The sequence below is a fragment of the Misgurnus anguillicaudatus genome, chromosome 6 (genome assembly GCF_027580225.2).
Source record: "Misgurnus anguillicaudatus chromosome 6, ASM2758022v2, whole genome shotgun sequence".
NCBI lineage: Eukaryota > Metazoa > Chordata > Actinopteri > Cypriniformes > Cobitidae > Misgurnus > Misgurnus anguillicaudatus.
This window is the reverse complement of record NC_073342.2, coordinates 12,297,424-12,315,374: the sequence shown is the minus strand read 5'-3', so window position 1 is coordinate 12,315,374 and position 17,951 is coordinate 12,297,424. Positions and strand designations below refer to the sequence as shown.

At 39.7% G+C, this 17,951-nt stretch overlaps 1 protein-coding gene and 1 long non-coding RNA gene across 2 annotated transcripts in view; both read right to left on the bottom strand.

The window, feature by feature from the left end:
* Positions 1–10,937: 10,937 nt before the first annotated feature.
* On the bottom strand, positions 10,938–11,900 carry LOC141364301 (uncharacterized). The gene is made up of 3 exons (XR_012370009.1): positions 11,855–11,900; positions 11,513–11,630; positions 10,938–11,392 (listed from the first exon to the last, which is right to left on the bottom strand). It is a non-coding gene; the product is annotated as an uncharacterized lncRNA (long non-coding RNA).
* A 12-nt stretch (positions 11,901–11,912) lies between these two features.
* LOC129434079 (uncharacterized) overlaps positions 11,913–17,951 on the bottom strand; it is a 33,833-nt gene continuing 27,794 nt past the window's right edge. The window contains exons 30-44 of the mRNA XM_073868294.1: positions 17,703–17,860; positions 17,413–17,587; positions 17,070–17,305; positions 16,230–16,413; positions 15,707–15,881; positions 15,402–15,586; positions 14,705–14,774; positions 14,336–14,454; positions 14,208–14,239; positions 13,814–13,961; positions 13,297–13,389; positions 12,790–12,830; positions 12,547–12,666; positions 12,246–12,344; positions 11,913–12,152 (exon numbers count right to left, since the gene is read on the bottom strand). Of these exons, the coding sequence (XP_073724395.1) occupies positions 11,913–12,152; positions 12,246–12,344; positions 12,547–12,666; positions 12,790–12,830; positions 13,297–13,389; positions 13,814–13,961; positions 14,208–14,239; positions 14,336–14,454; positions 14,705–14,774; positions 15,402–15,586; positions 15,707–15,881; positions 16,230–16,413; positions 17,070–17,305; positions 17,413–17,587; positions 17,703–17,860 (2,075 nt within the window). The remainder of the gene's footprint in view (positions 12,153–12,245; positions 12,345–12,546; positions 12,667–12,789; positions 12,831–13,296; positions 13,390–13,813; positions 13,962–14,207; positions 14,240–14,335; positions 14,455–14,704; positions 14,775–15,401; positions 15,587–15,706; positions 15,882–16,229; positions 16,414–17,069; positions 17,306–17,412; positions 17,588–17,702; positions 17,861–17,951) is intronic.

Here is a 17,951-nt window from a genome sequence, read left to right as displayed (position 1 = left end):
TAACAGAAAGTACACCTTTAACACTGCATGAAATGTTCGCCGATCGACCTATGCGTATTGTAAAAACCATCTGGAATTAAGTGTTATATGAAAAAATGAATTGTCTATGTATTGAGCTATTTGTGTACAGAAAAAGCTAAAAGGAGCTGGGGAGGAGATGAGACAACATGCCTCGTTGTGAGAGATGATCTAGCTTATCTGAGGGTCGAAAGGTCGGAGGGGCTGCAAGAGAATGCGGAAGGAGCGAACCTGGCAAAAGGGACCAAACACAGTCAAAGGGGGCTGCAGAATGATAAGAGCAGCTCTATGTGGAAAGTCCAAGTGGGAGGAGCAACCAATGCATCAGAGCTCGTATGATGGCAGTTGGAGAGGAGGAGAAACACATGATATGAAAGAAGACACATCAAAATCATATCAAATCAAATCAAAAGCAATTCGAGTATACAGACGGATGGATGAACAAAGTTTTAAGCATCGAGAGGAAAAGTGGAAAAGAGGAATTGTCAACAGAAATTGAAAAGAACTAAGCTGATTACTACAGAAGATTTGCATGGCCACAGTCAATCAAACTTCTCGGCAATGACTGTTGCCTTCGACGAGGCCCAGTGAAAGATCTGCAACAATCTCAAAGGAACTTAATCTGAAAGAAAGACTGAAAACATTAAAACTACACAGAGACATTGAACAGAGAACATAAGGTGGACATTTTATGGGAAACATCCCAAGGATAACAAATGATACAAATGGACAATATTTAAAATCAAAGAAATAGGTTTACAAAGTTGCTTTTTATGCTCAAAACTAAAGCTTTTAATAAGGTAATAACATTTTCAAGTCCACATAAATATGATAAAGGTGATAAATTCAACAAGAATTCTTATGGATTAGAGAAAAAGTTAAGGTCAACTTGCCTGGATAAATATTTAGGTATTTTGGGAAATTCTGAGTTTAAAGATATATTTTGTAGGCCACAATTTCGTAATTTGTGTCAATGTAAGTATATTAACAAAAACATTCAAAATAGAAAAAGGAAAGATAGAGATATCAGAATGGTACAGTAAAGATTACAATCAAGAATATGTAAAACATAAGGAATTATTGATTTAGGAAAAATTACATATGAAATGCTTTATAACAGGAATCTTGCATAAATAAACTATAAAAACTCTAGATATATTATGAAGTCATCAAAAACATGGAGTTTAGATTTCCTGATCTTTTGCTTCATTAAAGGGATAGTTCACAAAATGAAAATCCTGTTTTCATTTTTACATCCTCACGTTGTTCCAAATCTGCACGAATTTCCTTTTTCTGATAAACACAAAAGAAGATACTTTGATAAATGACGGCATGCACACAGCTGTAACCATTGACTTCCATAGTAGGAATAAAAACAACATGATGGAATTCAATGGATATACCATTAATTGTGTGCTTACCATCATTTATCAAAATATCTTCTTTTGTGTTTATTAAAATAAAATACAGGTTTAGAACAACATGAGGGTGAGTAAATGATGACAGAATTTTCATTTTTGGATGAATCCCTTTAACAGACAGTAAATCAGATGTAAGAAATACAGTAGAAAGATTTAAAATTTACCCTTATTATGTTTACATCTAATGCGATCAAAAGATTCATTTATGCTTTCTTGACACATGGTTACACGTCATTTTCTTTTATGGACTATGGACCCCCTAAAGTAGCTTTAGCCACCCCCTGGCCACCCCATAAAAAAAATTCTAGTTCCGCCACTGCTTCCCGAGCAGGTAAGAGAGCTTCTCGATAGCAGTAGATCTGCCGGCTTTCTCAGCGAAAAGAAGCTAATTTCCATATTTGCACCTCAATCCTCAATCAACTACGAGCCAGCAGCGTCTTCCCGAGCAGGTAAGAGAGCTTCTCGATAGCAGTAGATCTGCCGGCTTTCTCAGCGAAAAGAAGCTAATTTCCATAATTGCACCTGCTGCTTATAAACGCACCTGGTGGGGTGGCATCAGCATTATGCAAATACCTCAATGCCAAGTTCATTGCCGTTTTAGTAGTTACTCGAAGTAGATTGGTCTCTCTAAGCGAGTTCCCAATTCGTCGGTCACGACGTGACGTCGTAGTGACCGACTGAAAGGGAACGGTAGATTAATGCACACACTACCCAGTCAACAATTTGTTCTCTCAGTGAAGTCCCCATGAGCTCACAAGATCCTCATAATGTTGTCACAATGTGTGGGTCACAGTGATCTGTAACCACACTGTGCACTCACGGTTTGTTCATATATTAAGGTCACCATATAAGGTCACAGTCTCAGTGTGAGCTCATAGTACCCATAAAGCGCATGGTATATAAAATTAACAGATGTCCCTCAGAAAACTAATATTATAGTGTCTGCTAATTGGAAACATGTCACAGAGATGTCAGCATTTAATTGCAAACTATGTACCGACAATAAAAAAGTGAAAGATTCTTTAAACCATCAATATAATATAAAATGTGGTGTATGTTAAAATCTGTGTGAGCTTTCTAAAACCTTTATTTAGGCTGCTTGATCCCATAACATTTTTGTTGATATTTTACATTGTAAATACATTACACACCATATATATGGCTGTATACAATGCTGTGTAGAAAGTGTCCTAAATTTGATCCTATGATCATTCCTATAATATTTCTTAAAAATTATAGGTAAGACAGGTGACTCTTGGGCCAACATTTTCCAGACATGTGTGCTGTCCTGCTATAACAGAATGAGTGTGCCGTTCCCCTTAAAATATGACAATGGTATGAGCTTACAGTGATTGTGCCATGACCTCACCTCATGACTATAGTATGAGCACACTGTGAGTGTACCATGACCTCACATAGTGACCATAGTTTGAGTTCACAGTGAATGTGCTGTGACCTCACATCTTAACAATAGCTCACGATGTGAGGTCACGCCACACTCACTGTGCGCTCATACCTAAAATTATGACCATAGTATGAGCTCACTGTGAGTGTACCATGACCTCACATCATGACTATAGTATGAGCACACAGTGATTGTACCATGACCTCACATAGTGACCATAGTTTGAGTGCACAGTGAATGTGCTGTGACCTCACATCGTGACAATAGCTCATGAGGTCACGCCACACTCACTGTGCACTCATACTATGGTCACTATGTGAGGACATGGTACACTCACAGTGAGCCAATACTATGGTCAGGATGTGAGGTCATGGTACACTCACAGTGAGTTCATACCATGAACTCAACATTCTGAATTCAAAATGAGCTCACATATAGCTCACACTGTGATTATCACGGTATAAGAATGCTGTGATGTCACTGTGTTCCCTATCAAAAGCTTTACTCGATGCTGCGCTGCTAAGCGCTATGGGGAAACGTCTTTATCGTTGACCAGCTGAATATAGTGTGCAAACACGTCAATGAAATTGACCCGGAGGTATATAGCCTCGGTTGATGACGACATCACAGCGCACCCAATGCGAGGCTATAAAATAGATGAGCAACAGCTGTGTCATCAGGTCTTTTTATTTTCAGACCAACTCTGAATGAGTGTGTGCTACACTGAAATGCAAATCTCTCTCTTACCTTTTGAACTTTACTTGAGATCTGTGTTAGGAGTTAGATTCCAACAAGATAGAGTGCAGACTTTCTCTCTTTCCGATTTTAAAGGAGTTTAAGTTAAAGGAAAATATGAGTAAGAAGAGTCACGAGCAGTCTAAGTCGTGTTTGTTTTCGCTTTATGGCGAAGGACGACACACACACTTAACTGTTTTGTGTGTTTGGGGGAGGAGCATGCGGTCATGGCTTTGTACAGTCTGATGAGTGCGAGCATTGTGAATCATTCACAATATAAATGATTCGTGCTCGCCGTGATTATTTCTGACCGCAACCTTAAATTAAGTTATATTTCTTCGCGTGATTCCGAAGCGCACTCCGGTGTTTCTTCGGGTTATGTGGGGGTAATTTTAATAATGACGTTGATGATATCTCTCTCGGTTCTGCGGAGTTTCATAAACCAGCCTCCGAGCGTTTCTCGCGCGATGAAAGTCGGTCGAGGAGCTTCTCGAGGTGGTAACACGCGCCAGGTTGCAAATTGATTGGCCTCGCGAGCCAGAGAACCCCAAACAAAGCAAACTAGCGTGAGCCTCTCTCTTTCTTTGAGGATCTCCATGGTGAATTAAATAAATCATGGGAAAGACCATACTCATTGCGTGCTTCATGCCCACGGCGTCAATTTATGACTATCGTGGGTACGAAGACGCGCGGATATACCGAAATGCCACAGGTGGAAGAGACGCACGCGAGTTATCTCTCGCCTGGCTCGGCATCCTCATTAAAGAAGCCTACCCTGCCCACGAAACCGTGTAAAATAACTTCAGCTCTCGTGGGAAAAGCTTATCAAGCCGCAGGTCAGGCTGGTGCTGCACTGCATACTATGGCAATATTACAGGCATACCAGGCTGATCTGTTAAAGGATTTGAGTGCAGGCGAGACGATAGACAAAGAGACATTTGACGAGTTGCGTATGACTACAGATCTGTCTCTTCGTGTCATTAACAGTGTTGGGCAAGTTACTTCCAAAGTGTAATACATTATATATTACAAATTACTGTCATTTGAAAGTAATTAGTTACATTACAATATTACTGTCTCTGAACTGTAATGAGTTACACTACTTTTGCATTACTTTTGAGTTACTTTCATCAAAAGAACAGAAGTATGACTAGGCATTATAAAATGTTAAAATGTAGTTTGTTGCTGCTTATAAATCTAGAAGTTATGTGTTGGCCCTCGAGCTTTGAATAGGCAAAGTGAAGATTTATGGCAAAAAACAGTAACAATCACTGTCAGAATCAAAAACATAGACAAATGATCTGGTAAAAGTCTGGTAAATTATGGTACACATACCAAACACAATAGAGCCCACTATAATGCAACCTATAGCCTAATAACATGGCAAGACACGCAACCTCTTTTTATTTCTATTCTTAAGTGATCACTTTTAATTCAGATTCACAGCACAAACCTGGCATGCACTGGATTGACACAACTTATCAAAAAGTGCTATTGGAGGATCAGGCCTCAAGGAATACAGCTCATTTCAGTACAATATAAGGATTACATGTAGGCTAACATATAATTGCTTAATAAAACACAGACAAACAGAGGAACACTGCTTTTGCCAAACAATGAATATAGGCTCCCATACAAAGGCTGGTAAAACTTTAAACAGTGATGTTTAAATGTATTAAATTATATTTAGATAACCATGTTTAAGTCTTCACTAATGTTATGTTGTAGTTTAGGTTGCTGTTTGTAATAAAACTGTAGATAGCATAGGAATAGCCTAGCACTGTAATCATAGCAAAGCTTACCTTGTCATTGCTGGTGTGATATGGATTTTACTGGCAACATTTGTAAAAGTCTCTTTTACTTCTGAGGTTCAAGCAGCACAGGAGACCGATAGAAACTTTCTGTTGCTTTTACTTTGTGCTCTTATTCGCAAAATTATGCGTGTGCGACGCTACCGGACCTGATTGCGACCACTTTAGTCAATGCTTACGGCCGCGGACTTCCATATGTCTATATTTGACGCGCACCGCGTCCAAATCGCATTTCAAATCCAAAGTTAAAGTAAAAATTAACATGTTGCATACAGCACGTGGAAACAGACATACGCTGCGTCCCAAACCGCCTACTTCCATACTATATAGTAGGCAAAGAGCACGAGAAGTAGTGCTTTTCGCCCACTATATAGTATAGAAGTATGCGGTTTGGGACACAGCCATAACTATTACACGCAGCTTTTTCATGTGTGGATGCTGGTCGCGCGCATTGGTCAAAAATAAAAAAATAAAATTAACACAGTCTAATTTAGAAATGCATTGTTGTAACGCGCTCGTTACTCAGACTGTAACGAGTAAAATATTACCGAAATTTTATTAGTAATGCGTTATATTACTGCGTTACAGCAAAAACTAATATATTACTGTAATATATTATATTTTGTAATGCGTTACTCCCAACACTGGTCATTAAATAAACGGCTCGCGCTATCGGCCGTACTATGTCTGCTCTGGTTAACACAGAGAGGCATTTATGGCTAAATCTGTCAGGCATAAATGAGAAGGATAAAACTTTTCTTTTAAATGCCCCTGTTTCCCCATTGGGTTTATTTGGTGACACGGTTGACTCCGTTGTCACGAAATTCACTGAAGTTAAAAGCATGAGGGAATATTCCACTCTTTATAGTAGGGCTCGCCGGCGGGCGGGGCATATCATGTTACATCAGATCGCTCCGTCCCGTTGCCTTTACGAAGCCTCTCCACCTCCGCCGCCTCTGGGCTTGCGGGGGGGGGGGGCGGTTTCCAGCATAATGTTAAAGGCCCTCTGTCTTCAATGTTAAAGGCCCCCCGTGCAGGGTTTTTAGCATTCCCCTAAGAGGAAATAATAAAATTAATACCATTATCATAGAGTCTGGCAGCGTGGAAACTACTGCCAGCCGTTTCTGCTTGGGTAATAAGCACAGTACACTTAGGATACATAATCCAATTTATTCGTCGTCCTCCGCACTTCAATGGCGTGATATTCACTTCCGTGAGACCGGAACGAACGCACGTACTGTTGCAAGAAATACAAACTCTACTGAGGAAAGGGGCCATAGAACACGTTCCCCTCCCAGAGAGAGAGTCAGGTTATTACAGCAGATACTTCCTGGTTCCCAAAAAGGGATGGGGGGTTGCGTCCAATCTTAGATCTTCGAGCTTTAAACAAAGCAGTGAGAGCTCTCAAGTTCAAGATGCTAACGGTCAAGACGGTTGTGGCACAAATTCAACATTACGATTGGTTTGTCACAATCGACTTAAAGGACGCATATTTTCACATAGAAATATTGCCACAACACAGGAAGTTCCTGAGGTTCGCTTTTGCAGGCGAAGCATACCAGTTTCGAGTTCTTCCATTCGGCTTAGCCTTATCACCCCGCACATACACAAAATGCATGGATGCAGCACTGGCTCCATTGAGACTCCGGGGCATCCGCATTTTAAATTACATGGATGATTGGCTAATACTAGCAAAATCGCGATAGGTGGCGCTCCAACACAAAAACATTGTGTTAGCACATCTACTTTTTCTAGGGTTGAGACTCAACGCCAAGAAAAGCGTTCTTTCTCATGCCCAGAGAATGACTTATTTAGGGATAGTCTGGGATTCGATTACGATGCGGGCACATTTGTCTCCCGCACGAATCGAGGCCATTCAGCATACCCTGAGCAGAGTCAGGCTAGGCCAGGATCTCACTGTGAAATAATATCAGAGGATATTAGGGTTTATGGCATCAGCATCCACGGTGATTCCTTTGGGGCTGTTGCATATGACGCCGTTTCAGAGCCGGAGGGTTTCATCCAAGGGCCAACCCTCAAAGGCTGATTAAAGTGATGCGCCACGGGCTTCATACACTAACTATGAGGATAAGACCCCGGTTTGTTGCCTTGGGTCCCACGCTATGAGCGACTTGTCATCGCAAACTGCTAATGACAGACGCCTCCCTGACGGGCTGGGGTGCGACCTTAGATGGTCGTCCAGCTCAAGGGGAATGGGAGGGTCATCAGCTCGGTTGGCACATCAATTGCCTAGAGCTGACGGCTGTATTTCTGGCCCTGGAATATTTTCTCCGCCAAATGAGAAGCTGTCATGTCCTAGTGCGGATGGACAACACAGCGACAGTCTCATACTTAAGTCACCAGGGAGGTCGGCGCTCGCGCAATCTGAACAAGATAGCGAGGCAGATTTTTCTCTGGGCTCAGGACAAGTTCCTGTCACTCAGAACAGTGTACATCCCAGAAAACCTATATGTAGGAGCAGATTTACTGTCCAGGCAGACATTATCGACTGGGGATTGGAAACCCCACCCAGACATAGTGTCTCAGATATGGACCTGATTTTACAGAGAGAAAGTGGACCTCTTGGCCTCTTTTCAGATAGCGCAATGTCTCCTTTACTTCTCTCTGAGTTCCCCAGCCCCCCTGGGTCTGGACGCAATGGCGCACACATGGCCGGACAAACGCCTTTATGCGTTTCCTCCAGTGGCGCTGCTCCCACAGGTTCTAGCCAGAGTTCGCCAGCAAGGCTCTTGCCTCTTTCTGATAGCACCGCGTTGGCTGAACAGAGTATGGTTTTTATAGGGATAATATCTCTCCTCAACGGCTCGCCATGGGCAAGTCCGGAGAGGAGGGGCGTTCTGTCTCATGATAATGCATCTCAGGCCCGACCTGTGGAATCTCCATGTTTGGCTCCTAAGGGTACCAACTGAGGGACACAGGTTTGTCGCCTGATGTTACTGACACTATTTTGAGTGCTAGGGCTCCTTCCACTAGAAAGAATTATGCCTTTAAATAGGGTGTCTTTGAAGCATGGTGCATGACACATAATGCAGATCCTGTTAACTGCCAGTTTGCTACAGTTCTGAGTTTTCTGCAGGAAAAGCTGTCAGCAGCTTATGCCCATCCACTCTCAGGTTTTATGTGGCCGCTTTTTCGGCTTGCCACGCTTTGGTGGACGGGGCGCCGCTCGGGAGGCATCCAACGATTGAGGCCTACAGCAAGAACTAAGATTCCCTCGTGGGACCTAGCTATAGTCCTTGAGGGTCTGGTTCAGACATCCTTTTGAACCTCTAGAGTCAGCGTCTGATAGACTTCTGACACTAAAGATGGTTGTTCTAATGGCGTTAACTTCTTTAAAAAGAATTGGGGATATGCAGGCTCTGGCGATCTCGCCATCCTGTCTAGATTTTGCCCCAGGAATGGTGAAGTTGATTTTACATCCTTATCTTGATTACCTGCGTAAGGTTCCCTTTTCGACTGCACATCCGGTCATTCTTGAGACTTTCTGCCCTCCGCCGTTCACCACGCCGGAGCAGGAGTTATACCACAGATTGTGTCCAGTCCGTGCTCTTCAGACTTATGTCCACCGCACTAGCCAGTGGCGTAAGTCAGAGCAGTTGTTTGTCTGTTTTGGGGGCCGCAACAGAGGTGCTGCGGCCACCAGGCAGTCCATATCACATTGGTTTAGGGATGCCATTGCTCTTGCCTTTGAGGCGCGCTGTCAAGTCTCGCCAGCAGGTCTGAGAGCTCACTCCACCAGGGGAGTAGCCTCTTCTACTGCTTTAGTAAAAGGGGCCTCCTTGCAGAGCGTTTGTGATGCGGCAGGCTGGTCCTCTCCGCATACATTCATAAGATTTTATAGCTTGGATGCTCATGTCACTCCAGGATCTCCTGTCCTCGAGTCAACATCTCAAGCTGATGTCTATGCCATTTGTCCATAAAAGGGGTATCCCCCACTGCTACTTTTAGTAAGGGGTGCCTCCTTACAGAGCGTTTGTGATGCGGCGGGCTGGTCCTTTCCGCATACATTCATAAGATTTTATAGCTTGGATGCTCATGTCACTCCAGGGTCTCATGTCCTCGAGTCAACATCTCAAGCTGCTGTCTAAACCATTTTTTCATAAAGGGGTATTCCCCACTGCTATTTATTAGGAAGGGGTGCCGCCTTATAGATGTTTGTGAGGCGGCAGGAGCATCCTTTCCGCACACATCCACTATTTTTAGCTTGGTTGTTTATGTCTGAGATTTCTTTGCGGTCCTTGTGCACACACTTACACATCCGTAAGGGGTCCAGACATCTCCAAGCACGGCAGCGTGGGTATTGTCGTTCCCCATAGCGCTTAGCAGCGCAGCATCGAGTAAAGCTTTTGATAGGGAACGGAGGGGTTACTTGACTGTAACCTTGTTCCCTGAAAAAGCGGAACGAGATGCTGCGCTGTCTTGCCGTACAGTAGATGTCCCAGGACTGGTCTTCAAACAAAAGATCTGATGACACAGCTGTTGCTCATCTATTTTATAGCCTCGCATTGGGTGCGCTGTGATGTCGTCATCAACCGAGGCTATATACCTCCGGGTCAATTTCATTGACGTGTTTGCACACTATATTCAGCTGGTCAACGATAAAGACGTTTCCCCATAGCGCTTAGCAGCGCAGCATCTCGTTCCGCTTTTTCAGGGAACAAGGTTACAGTCAAGTAACCCCTCCGATCCTCCAGTATCCACTTTTTTCCTAATGAGATATAGGAAGTAGAATGCCCCCCCTTGTGTTGTATTGCCTCCTTTAAACCTGCTCAACATTTTGACATCAAAATGAGCTCACGTATAGCTCACATTGTGATTATTATTGTATGAGAATGGTGTGACGTCACTGTGATTCTGTGTGATCTCACATGTTGACTGGGTAAGGAACCAGTCTGCACCTATCAGTCAATGAATATCTGAAAACAGTAATCTGAAAACAGCTTTTTACATAACTAATCACTGCAGATGTTTATCTGAGATGTTCTGAATTTAGTTCATGTTCAATATAGTTTATCTGAATTTAGTGCTATCAGTGATATTTACCCATCAGTTATGTATGTAAGCTTATGTGTTACTTCTGTGGACAATTTATGCTAACAGCTGTGCATAACTTTCTTACAGGTCTTTATTCCTCTCATCTGTTACATTACTACCATGAAGTTAAAAGACACATTCACACTTTTTGGACATTAAATTTATATGGCAACATGAGCCACATGAAGTTTATGTAACAGCTCAGAGCAGAGCTCTGTTGTGTATCGGTTTCTTAACATATTATTTTAGCACAGTTTGTGCTAAATACAGTGTTATGTGATATTAGCCAATAACATGTGTAAAGGACCTGAAAAAAGACTGAATGTAAGAGCATGTCAAAACCTCTGCAATTGTCCCAAAATGGTCGGACTCCAGGAGTTAATCAAGTGACCATCCTAAAATAGAAATAATGCACAATAACCTCTGCATTTAAATATGCTGTTCCCTGAAATGACTGAGCTGCATTGAGAAGAATGAGGAGGAAGCAAGTAGTCAATTGCTGCTTAATTTATTGAGTTTAACATTCGTTTTTAAAAATAATTATACATAATTTCATTAAACATTACAGAAGAATCAAACAGGTAGAAAGAAAAAATAAGTAAATGAAGTAAGTTAAGATATGTTAAAAGAGTAAAAGAGTACAGTTTAGGCTATACTCAGAACATATTTTAACCATTATCTTTAAATTCGCAAATCATTTTTTAAAATAGTAACAGAGTCATGGTCAAATCTGAAATTATCAAAACAAGGTCTGATAGTGAAATAATCTGTTATCCGGTCATTATTCCCCACACTTGGTTGAAGTGCATTCACAGCTGTCAATGTGGATATATTGGTGTGAGATCACTTTGTTATTGGGACACTTCAGCTTCACTTCTTTTATGCTAGTTTTCGTCTCCCGGCAACAAGAACAGACATGCGTTATTGAGTGTTGCTCCATTGAATACCTGTGCCCAAAAAAAAGAACAAGTGTAAATAAGTGATGTTTATAAGTTACTCCCAGTTTTGGTTGGCTTGCAACCTAAAGTGTACAGCTTATTAAAAGATAACAAATCATGCACTCTTACATTGACTTGGTACCACATTGGCCACTGCAGGACGTAATTTCTATAGGATCGATGGATATGCATTCGTTTGCGCTCACTTTCTCTGTGGTCCTTACAACGGCACAGTCTTTACGATCACCTGAATAAGATTAGCAAGAGATAAGCATTGGCCCTTCTGACATTGCCTAGATTAAATATTTGATGATTTATTTGATTTATCTGATATCTTATTTAAAGCAATGACATTTGTGCATTTTTAAATGTCCAAACACATCTTGTCCATTGAAAAGTTCATAGTCTGCTATAAACTTGACATGATTATTCAATTTTTGCCCCTTTTAATGGTCAGACAAAATATCTTACAGATTTTGCAGCATCCATTTCCATCCATACTCTAAGTCCCCAGTATTAAAACAAATCATTATTCCATCAGAGCCATACAGCATTTCTCAAGCATTCGTGGTACACAGTCATACATAGCACAAAATATACAAAATATCATGTTTGACCTACATGCTAATGCTACAGATAGTGTACTTACCGGCACACAATCAGCTGGATTAAAGGCCGGGCAATTCATTATTGACTTTTCAATCAAATACTCTCCATCAACCTCACGGCAGACCACCCCCTCGCATTTAGAACTGTGTATTTCTCCAACCTAATAAAAGGCAGATAGGGCAGATAAGTACTGAAAAACCAAGGACATTTTTTTTTTTGGATAGGTGAAATAGAAGTTTGAAGTAAGACTCACCTTGAGAATTTGTGAGATGTTGTTTGCGTTTTTATACAAACATCCTGTTGGCTTACATTTTGCACAACACTCTCCTTCAACCTTTACCTCTTCAAAGCCCTTTGGAGTGCAAAGACAAATTTAAAGGTTCAATATACCACTGTCAACTTGATTCTTGTAAATCCATTGAAATGTCATGAATCTGTAACCCTTACATACTACTCAAACCTTTAATATTGATTAAACCTTCACTATTAGTATGCATCTAAAAGTATGGTTAGACTTTCTAATATCATACAACCTGATCAAAATGGGAAATTACCTCTCCACAGGGTTCACATTTTACTGGAGAACATTCCATAATATGAAGGTTAGTCTTTGGGTTCTTTTCCATTCCACATGTGCAATGATTGCATGAATCTGTGGGGATTTTAACACCAGGCTAGAGAAAAGGACAGAATAAGTAAAGTGAACCCATCACTGCAAAATTAGAAATGCTTGATTTGTGTGCTAGTATGCCAGTTGTGCATTTTGTGGTGTTGTGATGTAACATTCTTGTACTCACCTTGTACTCATTGTCATTGTAAACACAGACATTTTTGGGCACTGATAAAAAAATAGAAATTAGTGATTGTTTACTTAAATATATATATAGAAAATATCCTCTTACAAAAATAATCAACACTGTTAAGGTGCTGTGTGTACAATTGCTTAGACCAGTGTTTCTCAAACTTTTTCTGCCATTCCCCACTTTAGAGGTAGGGAAGAGTTCCAAGCCCCACCTGTCCCAATCGCCCAAACAAAATCGTAATCGGCTAGGCTTTAAGTTACCGCGTGACATTTTCTACAGTCTGATTTATTTAAGTTTAAAGCTAGGTTTATGTTTAAATGTGCCGTTTTGAGTGTATGGTCAATAAATAATTGAATTAATAGATTTTCTCCCATTTTTCACGCCCCACTTGTAATGTTCCTATTCCCCACCAGTGGGGCCCGCCCCACACTTTGAGAAACACTGGCTTAGACCTTAAAAAAATGTGTATTAAATGTTCTAGTATATGAATATGAAACTTACCACAGGCTGGACAGCAGCCATCCTCAGATTTAGTGCTTGCCAACTCGTATCCAATGTCACATTTCTTCATAAGACACAGCTCCATATTGCATTCTGAATTAAAAAAAAAATGGACAAGCTTTTTAAAAATGATTGTTGACTGTTATGGTGCATTTTATAAAAGGTTATGACTATTTAGAGGTTGCATACTTATAATGTACTGTATGATCTGAAATAATTGCTTATGATATAGGTTGAGCATTTCAGTCTGGATGTTTGCGGTTTCATTTCCCCTGCACGGCTTAAAAATTAGCAATAAAGGCCAAAGTATGGTCCATATTTAATGCATTTCGCAAGGGTCCATGTACAATGTGCATGACTTAATTTTTGTCTTCAGGATTTTCGAAACCCCACGTACATAGTTAACGCGAGACATATCTGAGAGTGTCTTTTGGTGCATTTGCTGAAGGTTTCTACAAAAGGGAGGCCGGGCAATTTGGGAAACCACTGTATTCGTTGTCTTGTAATGATAACTCACCACATGTTGGACAGCAGTTTGTTATAGTTGTTTTGTATTGTTCACCACAGGGCTTTATTTTTGGACACTTAACAGGCTCTTGCACAACACCAAAGCTCTCCCTGGAACACCTATATGTTGTACAGTTGATGGTCCATGAATCCCCAGGCTACAAGAGATGAAAATGTTGATGATAGTTAGTTATTGTAATGTTAATGTGTAAAGTTATTTGTATGAATGATTTTAAGCCGGTATAAATGATTCTGTACTTAAAAAAATATTGAAAACACTTTAGACATTCTTTTCATGTAATTGTTATACTCTACTGTACTGAGACTGCCGAATTAATCCTATTTTTGGGCTACAGCCTCGAGAGTTAAGCTTACAATCTCAGGAAATATCATGTAAATCATACCTGTCTAGATAATCCATCTGGGCCAATGCAATCTACAAGCATGGATTTAAAACACATCAACAAAAAATATTACAACAAGATGCATTAATCTTACAAACATGGCGAGTAAATACAGTAACATTTCTTACCGCAGTTAGCTGTACATTGATCTGATGTTGAACTAAGTAGATATGTGTTATCTGGACAGAAACAGCCTTCCATATACTTTGGATCTTCGCATTCATTGTGCACAAACATTTCGTTGTATCTTGTTTTAGGTAATAAAAAGAAACAATGGTAACAATGTAACCATGTATTTAAACTCTCAGAATGGTACAAAAGTTGTCACTGTAAAGTACCTTTTATAAAGGTCCTAATATGTAGCATTTTGGTAGCTGTATGTACTTCTAATGTGTACATCAATGTGTACCTTTAAGGTAGCAATATGCACCTTTAATGTACCTTCTTGAACCTTTATTTCTAAGAATGTAGGACTTATTTTTGAATAGAAAGATTACCTTGTACTGCAGGTTTTTTCCACCTTTGGTCCACATGCCTTGTAGACTTTGTGATCTGCACACTTGTAGTCTATTATATAAATCAACAGAAATTAAGACTTTTAATGGCCTCCTTACAAATAAAATGCAACCATGAGTGTGTTTATATAAACAAGTGTAAAAGTATGTTAATTTTAAATTAAAATGTTTTGCACAGTTGTAAATAGGCAATGGATTTCCAGTTCCCAGCATATTTTGCATGGGACTAGATTGGAAGAGTAAATGTTATGTTATAATATTAGTACATTTTTAAGTTGAATCAACTTGGATTTACAAATAATTTAACTATATTGACTAGCAATGAGTTGCTGTAACGTATAAAAGTAAAGTAAACATAACTAAAGCAAATTCAACTTGATTTATTAAGTTACAGCAACTCATCACTTGTCCAGTTGAAATGACTTAAAAATGTAATTTTGAGAAGAATATGATACTCATAGAAAAAGCTTATAAAAGAGAAATGTGTTGAGAGCTACATGAGTACGTTAAACGTTTGTGATAATGCACTGACCATTCTTTGATTTGTAGGTACATTTAATCTGCTAATATGCATGGTTTTGAAATAATTAGGTTCATTCATCAAGAAATGATTTGTTTGAATGGACACAGGCTTTATGTACAATCAAAGTAACACGTTTGGTTCTTCCTGTTTTCTTACCACAGAGTCCTTTAGGTTCAGTTGAGTTTCTCCAGTCAATACAGATAGATGCCTCACCACACGTTCGTGCATAGGCCTCCAGACTGGTACAGGCCATAGATTCACTTTTCTTGTTGCATATGTCATATTTACATGCGTCATAGTAGCTTTGATAGGGCACCACTGCATGGCAACTCTTGAACAAACTGTATTAAATACAAAACAGTGGAAATGAGTAGGTGAAGTAGGTTTTAAAAAATAGATGTGAATTGTGGTTAGGTTTTAAAAATGTGAAATGAGTGATTGTGTGGTTGTCTGTGGCTTACTCGCTTTTGATGAGTTCACAGTTTTGTGCATTGCAGCTGGAGCCTTTAGATGGTGGTTGTGGAGAGGTTTGACAATCTGGGCTGTCTGCCCACAGTTGTGCCATATTCCCACATGATTCGTCCGTTTGTCCATCGGGACGTCTGCAGTCATTTTTAGGGTTGTTGTCACAGACCCCTTGAAACAGCAATATCATTGAAAATTTAATATTAACTTTAAACACATCAGACCTGCCAGCGATTCCAAAACTGCATCATCAATGTTTCTTAAATATATAAGTTGTGAAACAGAAATAAGACAATTTTTATCAATTTACTCCAAAGTATGTGAGTAGATGACTTTTTTAAATTCAGGCATTCCCAATTCTGCAAAAATGTTAATTATATTGCAGAGCATAATAATATTGTGGCACATGCAACATGGAATGAAACCCTGTCGTAGTCTCATGCACAGATAAATCGTTAAAAAATAACATTTTTGTCCCCTTATAATGATTGTGACATGAGAGATCTAATATATACTCACCACACTGTCCTTCTGTATTACCACTGAATTCAGAGAATGGAAGTTTGACCTCAAAACCATGATGATTAACTAAAATTTCTGCTTTAATTTCAGGGATGCTCAAAGTCACAGCCATTCCAGACGTGGTGATGGAGAAGTCTTCATTACTGTATGTTGGGATCTTCACATCATTATTGACATAGACCTGTGGGTAATAAGGTCTTTATGAGTAATAATAATTATATATTTTTATATTGAAATGTTCTTTTTGGATGTGTGTTTTGTGTGCCCAGGATACACTGCAAGATTTTTGCAGTCCTATAACTTCATTACCATATCACACCGTGCAACATAGATTGTTTAAACTTGGGTACGACAATCTTGTAGGCTATACGATGATGACACCTATTGAATCGAAGGCTTCAGCGACTGTGACACACATTAGCGCATCATTATCAGTATGTGCTTGTGGTAAACAAATACCGGTACGCAGTTTGTAGCAGCAAACACACTGTGCTTTGATCATGCTACATTTCTGACACTGTCAGAAATCTTTGGTCACAAGACAGGATAAACGGCCGTCTTTAAACCTCTCTCACTGTATGAAATAGGACCATCAATTAAAGGTCACGATCACAGAACTCGCCACGAATGTTTTACGATGGTAATCTTTCATCTGGTACAGCAAAAAATAGTGCAGTATATCCCTTAAGTGTGTAAACATAAGATCGTCACAAAGTTTTTTGAGTAAAATGTGTAGATAATGACCAAATTTTCTTTACTAGGTGAACTATTCCTTTTAGTAACTTTGCTTAACAAGTATGTTTGAACAGACTTGTCTGTATTAGTCCTGAAACTCACCTGAATATCCTCGCTGTAGCTTGTTATCTTGATATTATAGGATTTGTAGTTTACAATCACATACTCGGGGCAAGCAAAATTTTTTGCAGTGTTACAGTAATAGTTTTTAACGTGGACATTGATGTCATATTTAGGAACAATTTCTTTGACCAACACGTATGAACAGTTTCCTTGGAAAGCATAATATGTTCCGTCAAATGTTTTGTAGTGAGGGTCACCCCAGCCACTGCATTTACCTGTTGTTTCAGAAAAACAAGTTAAATAAAATATATTGCTAAAGACAGTGGTTACTATTTGTATGGTAAGAAGCGTTATCATTTCTATATAAAAAAGGCAAACTTACATTGGCATTCATATTTAGAGCAGCAGCCATTGTTGTAATAGACTTTCTCAGGTGTAAGTCCATTAGCACATGTAGGTACCACGGCATCATTTGTGTCACAGTGCACAGGGGTAGAGATCACCGTCCCCTCTGTGCACGTTTTCGTTATACATTCTTCAGTCCATGATTCTCCATTCTGTTACAAACAATTCAAATAATATTGCTTGCCCCATATTAAATGAACTTGATTTTTAATACACCAATGGAAATTGTACATATCACATTCTGATTGTTTTATTTTTTTAGATTACCTTTCGGTTGACATCATTACAATCATTTGCAACTGTTGAAACAGGAACTGTAGTGGTTTTATAACACGGGTTCTTCGTTATCTCAACAAGACAACTTGAGTTGCAGTAAGCAGTGTAACACCAGTCTGCTTTATCAGTTTGGTTGTATATCATAGACCCTGGTTATATATGATAGATAGCACAGAGTTAAAGTTAACATAATGATTGCCATTATTAATGGTAAAACATTAGTAAGGCATTTTTGATTCT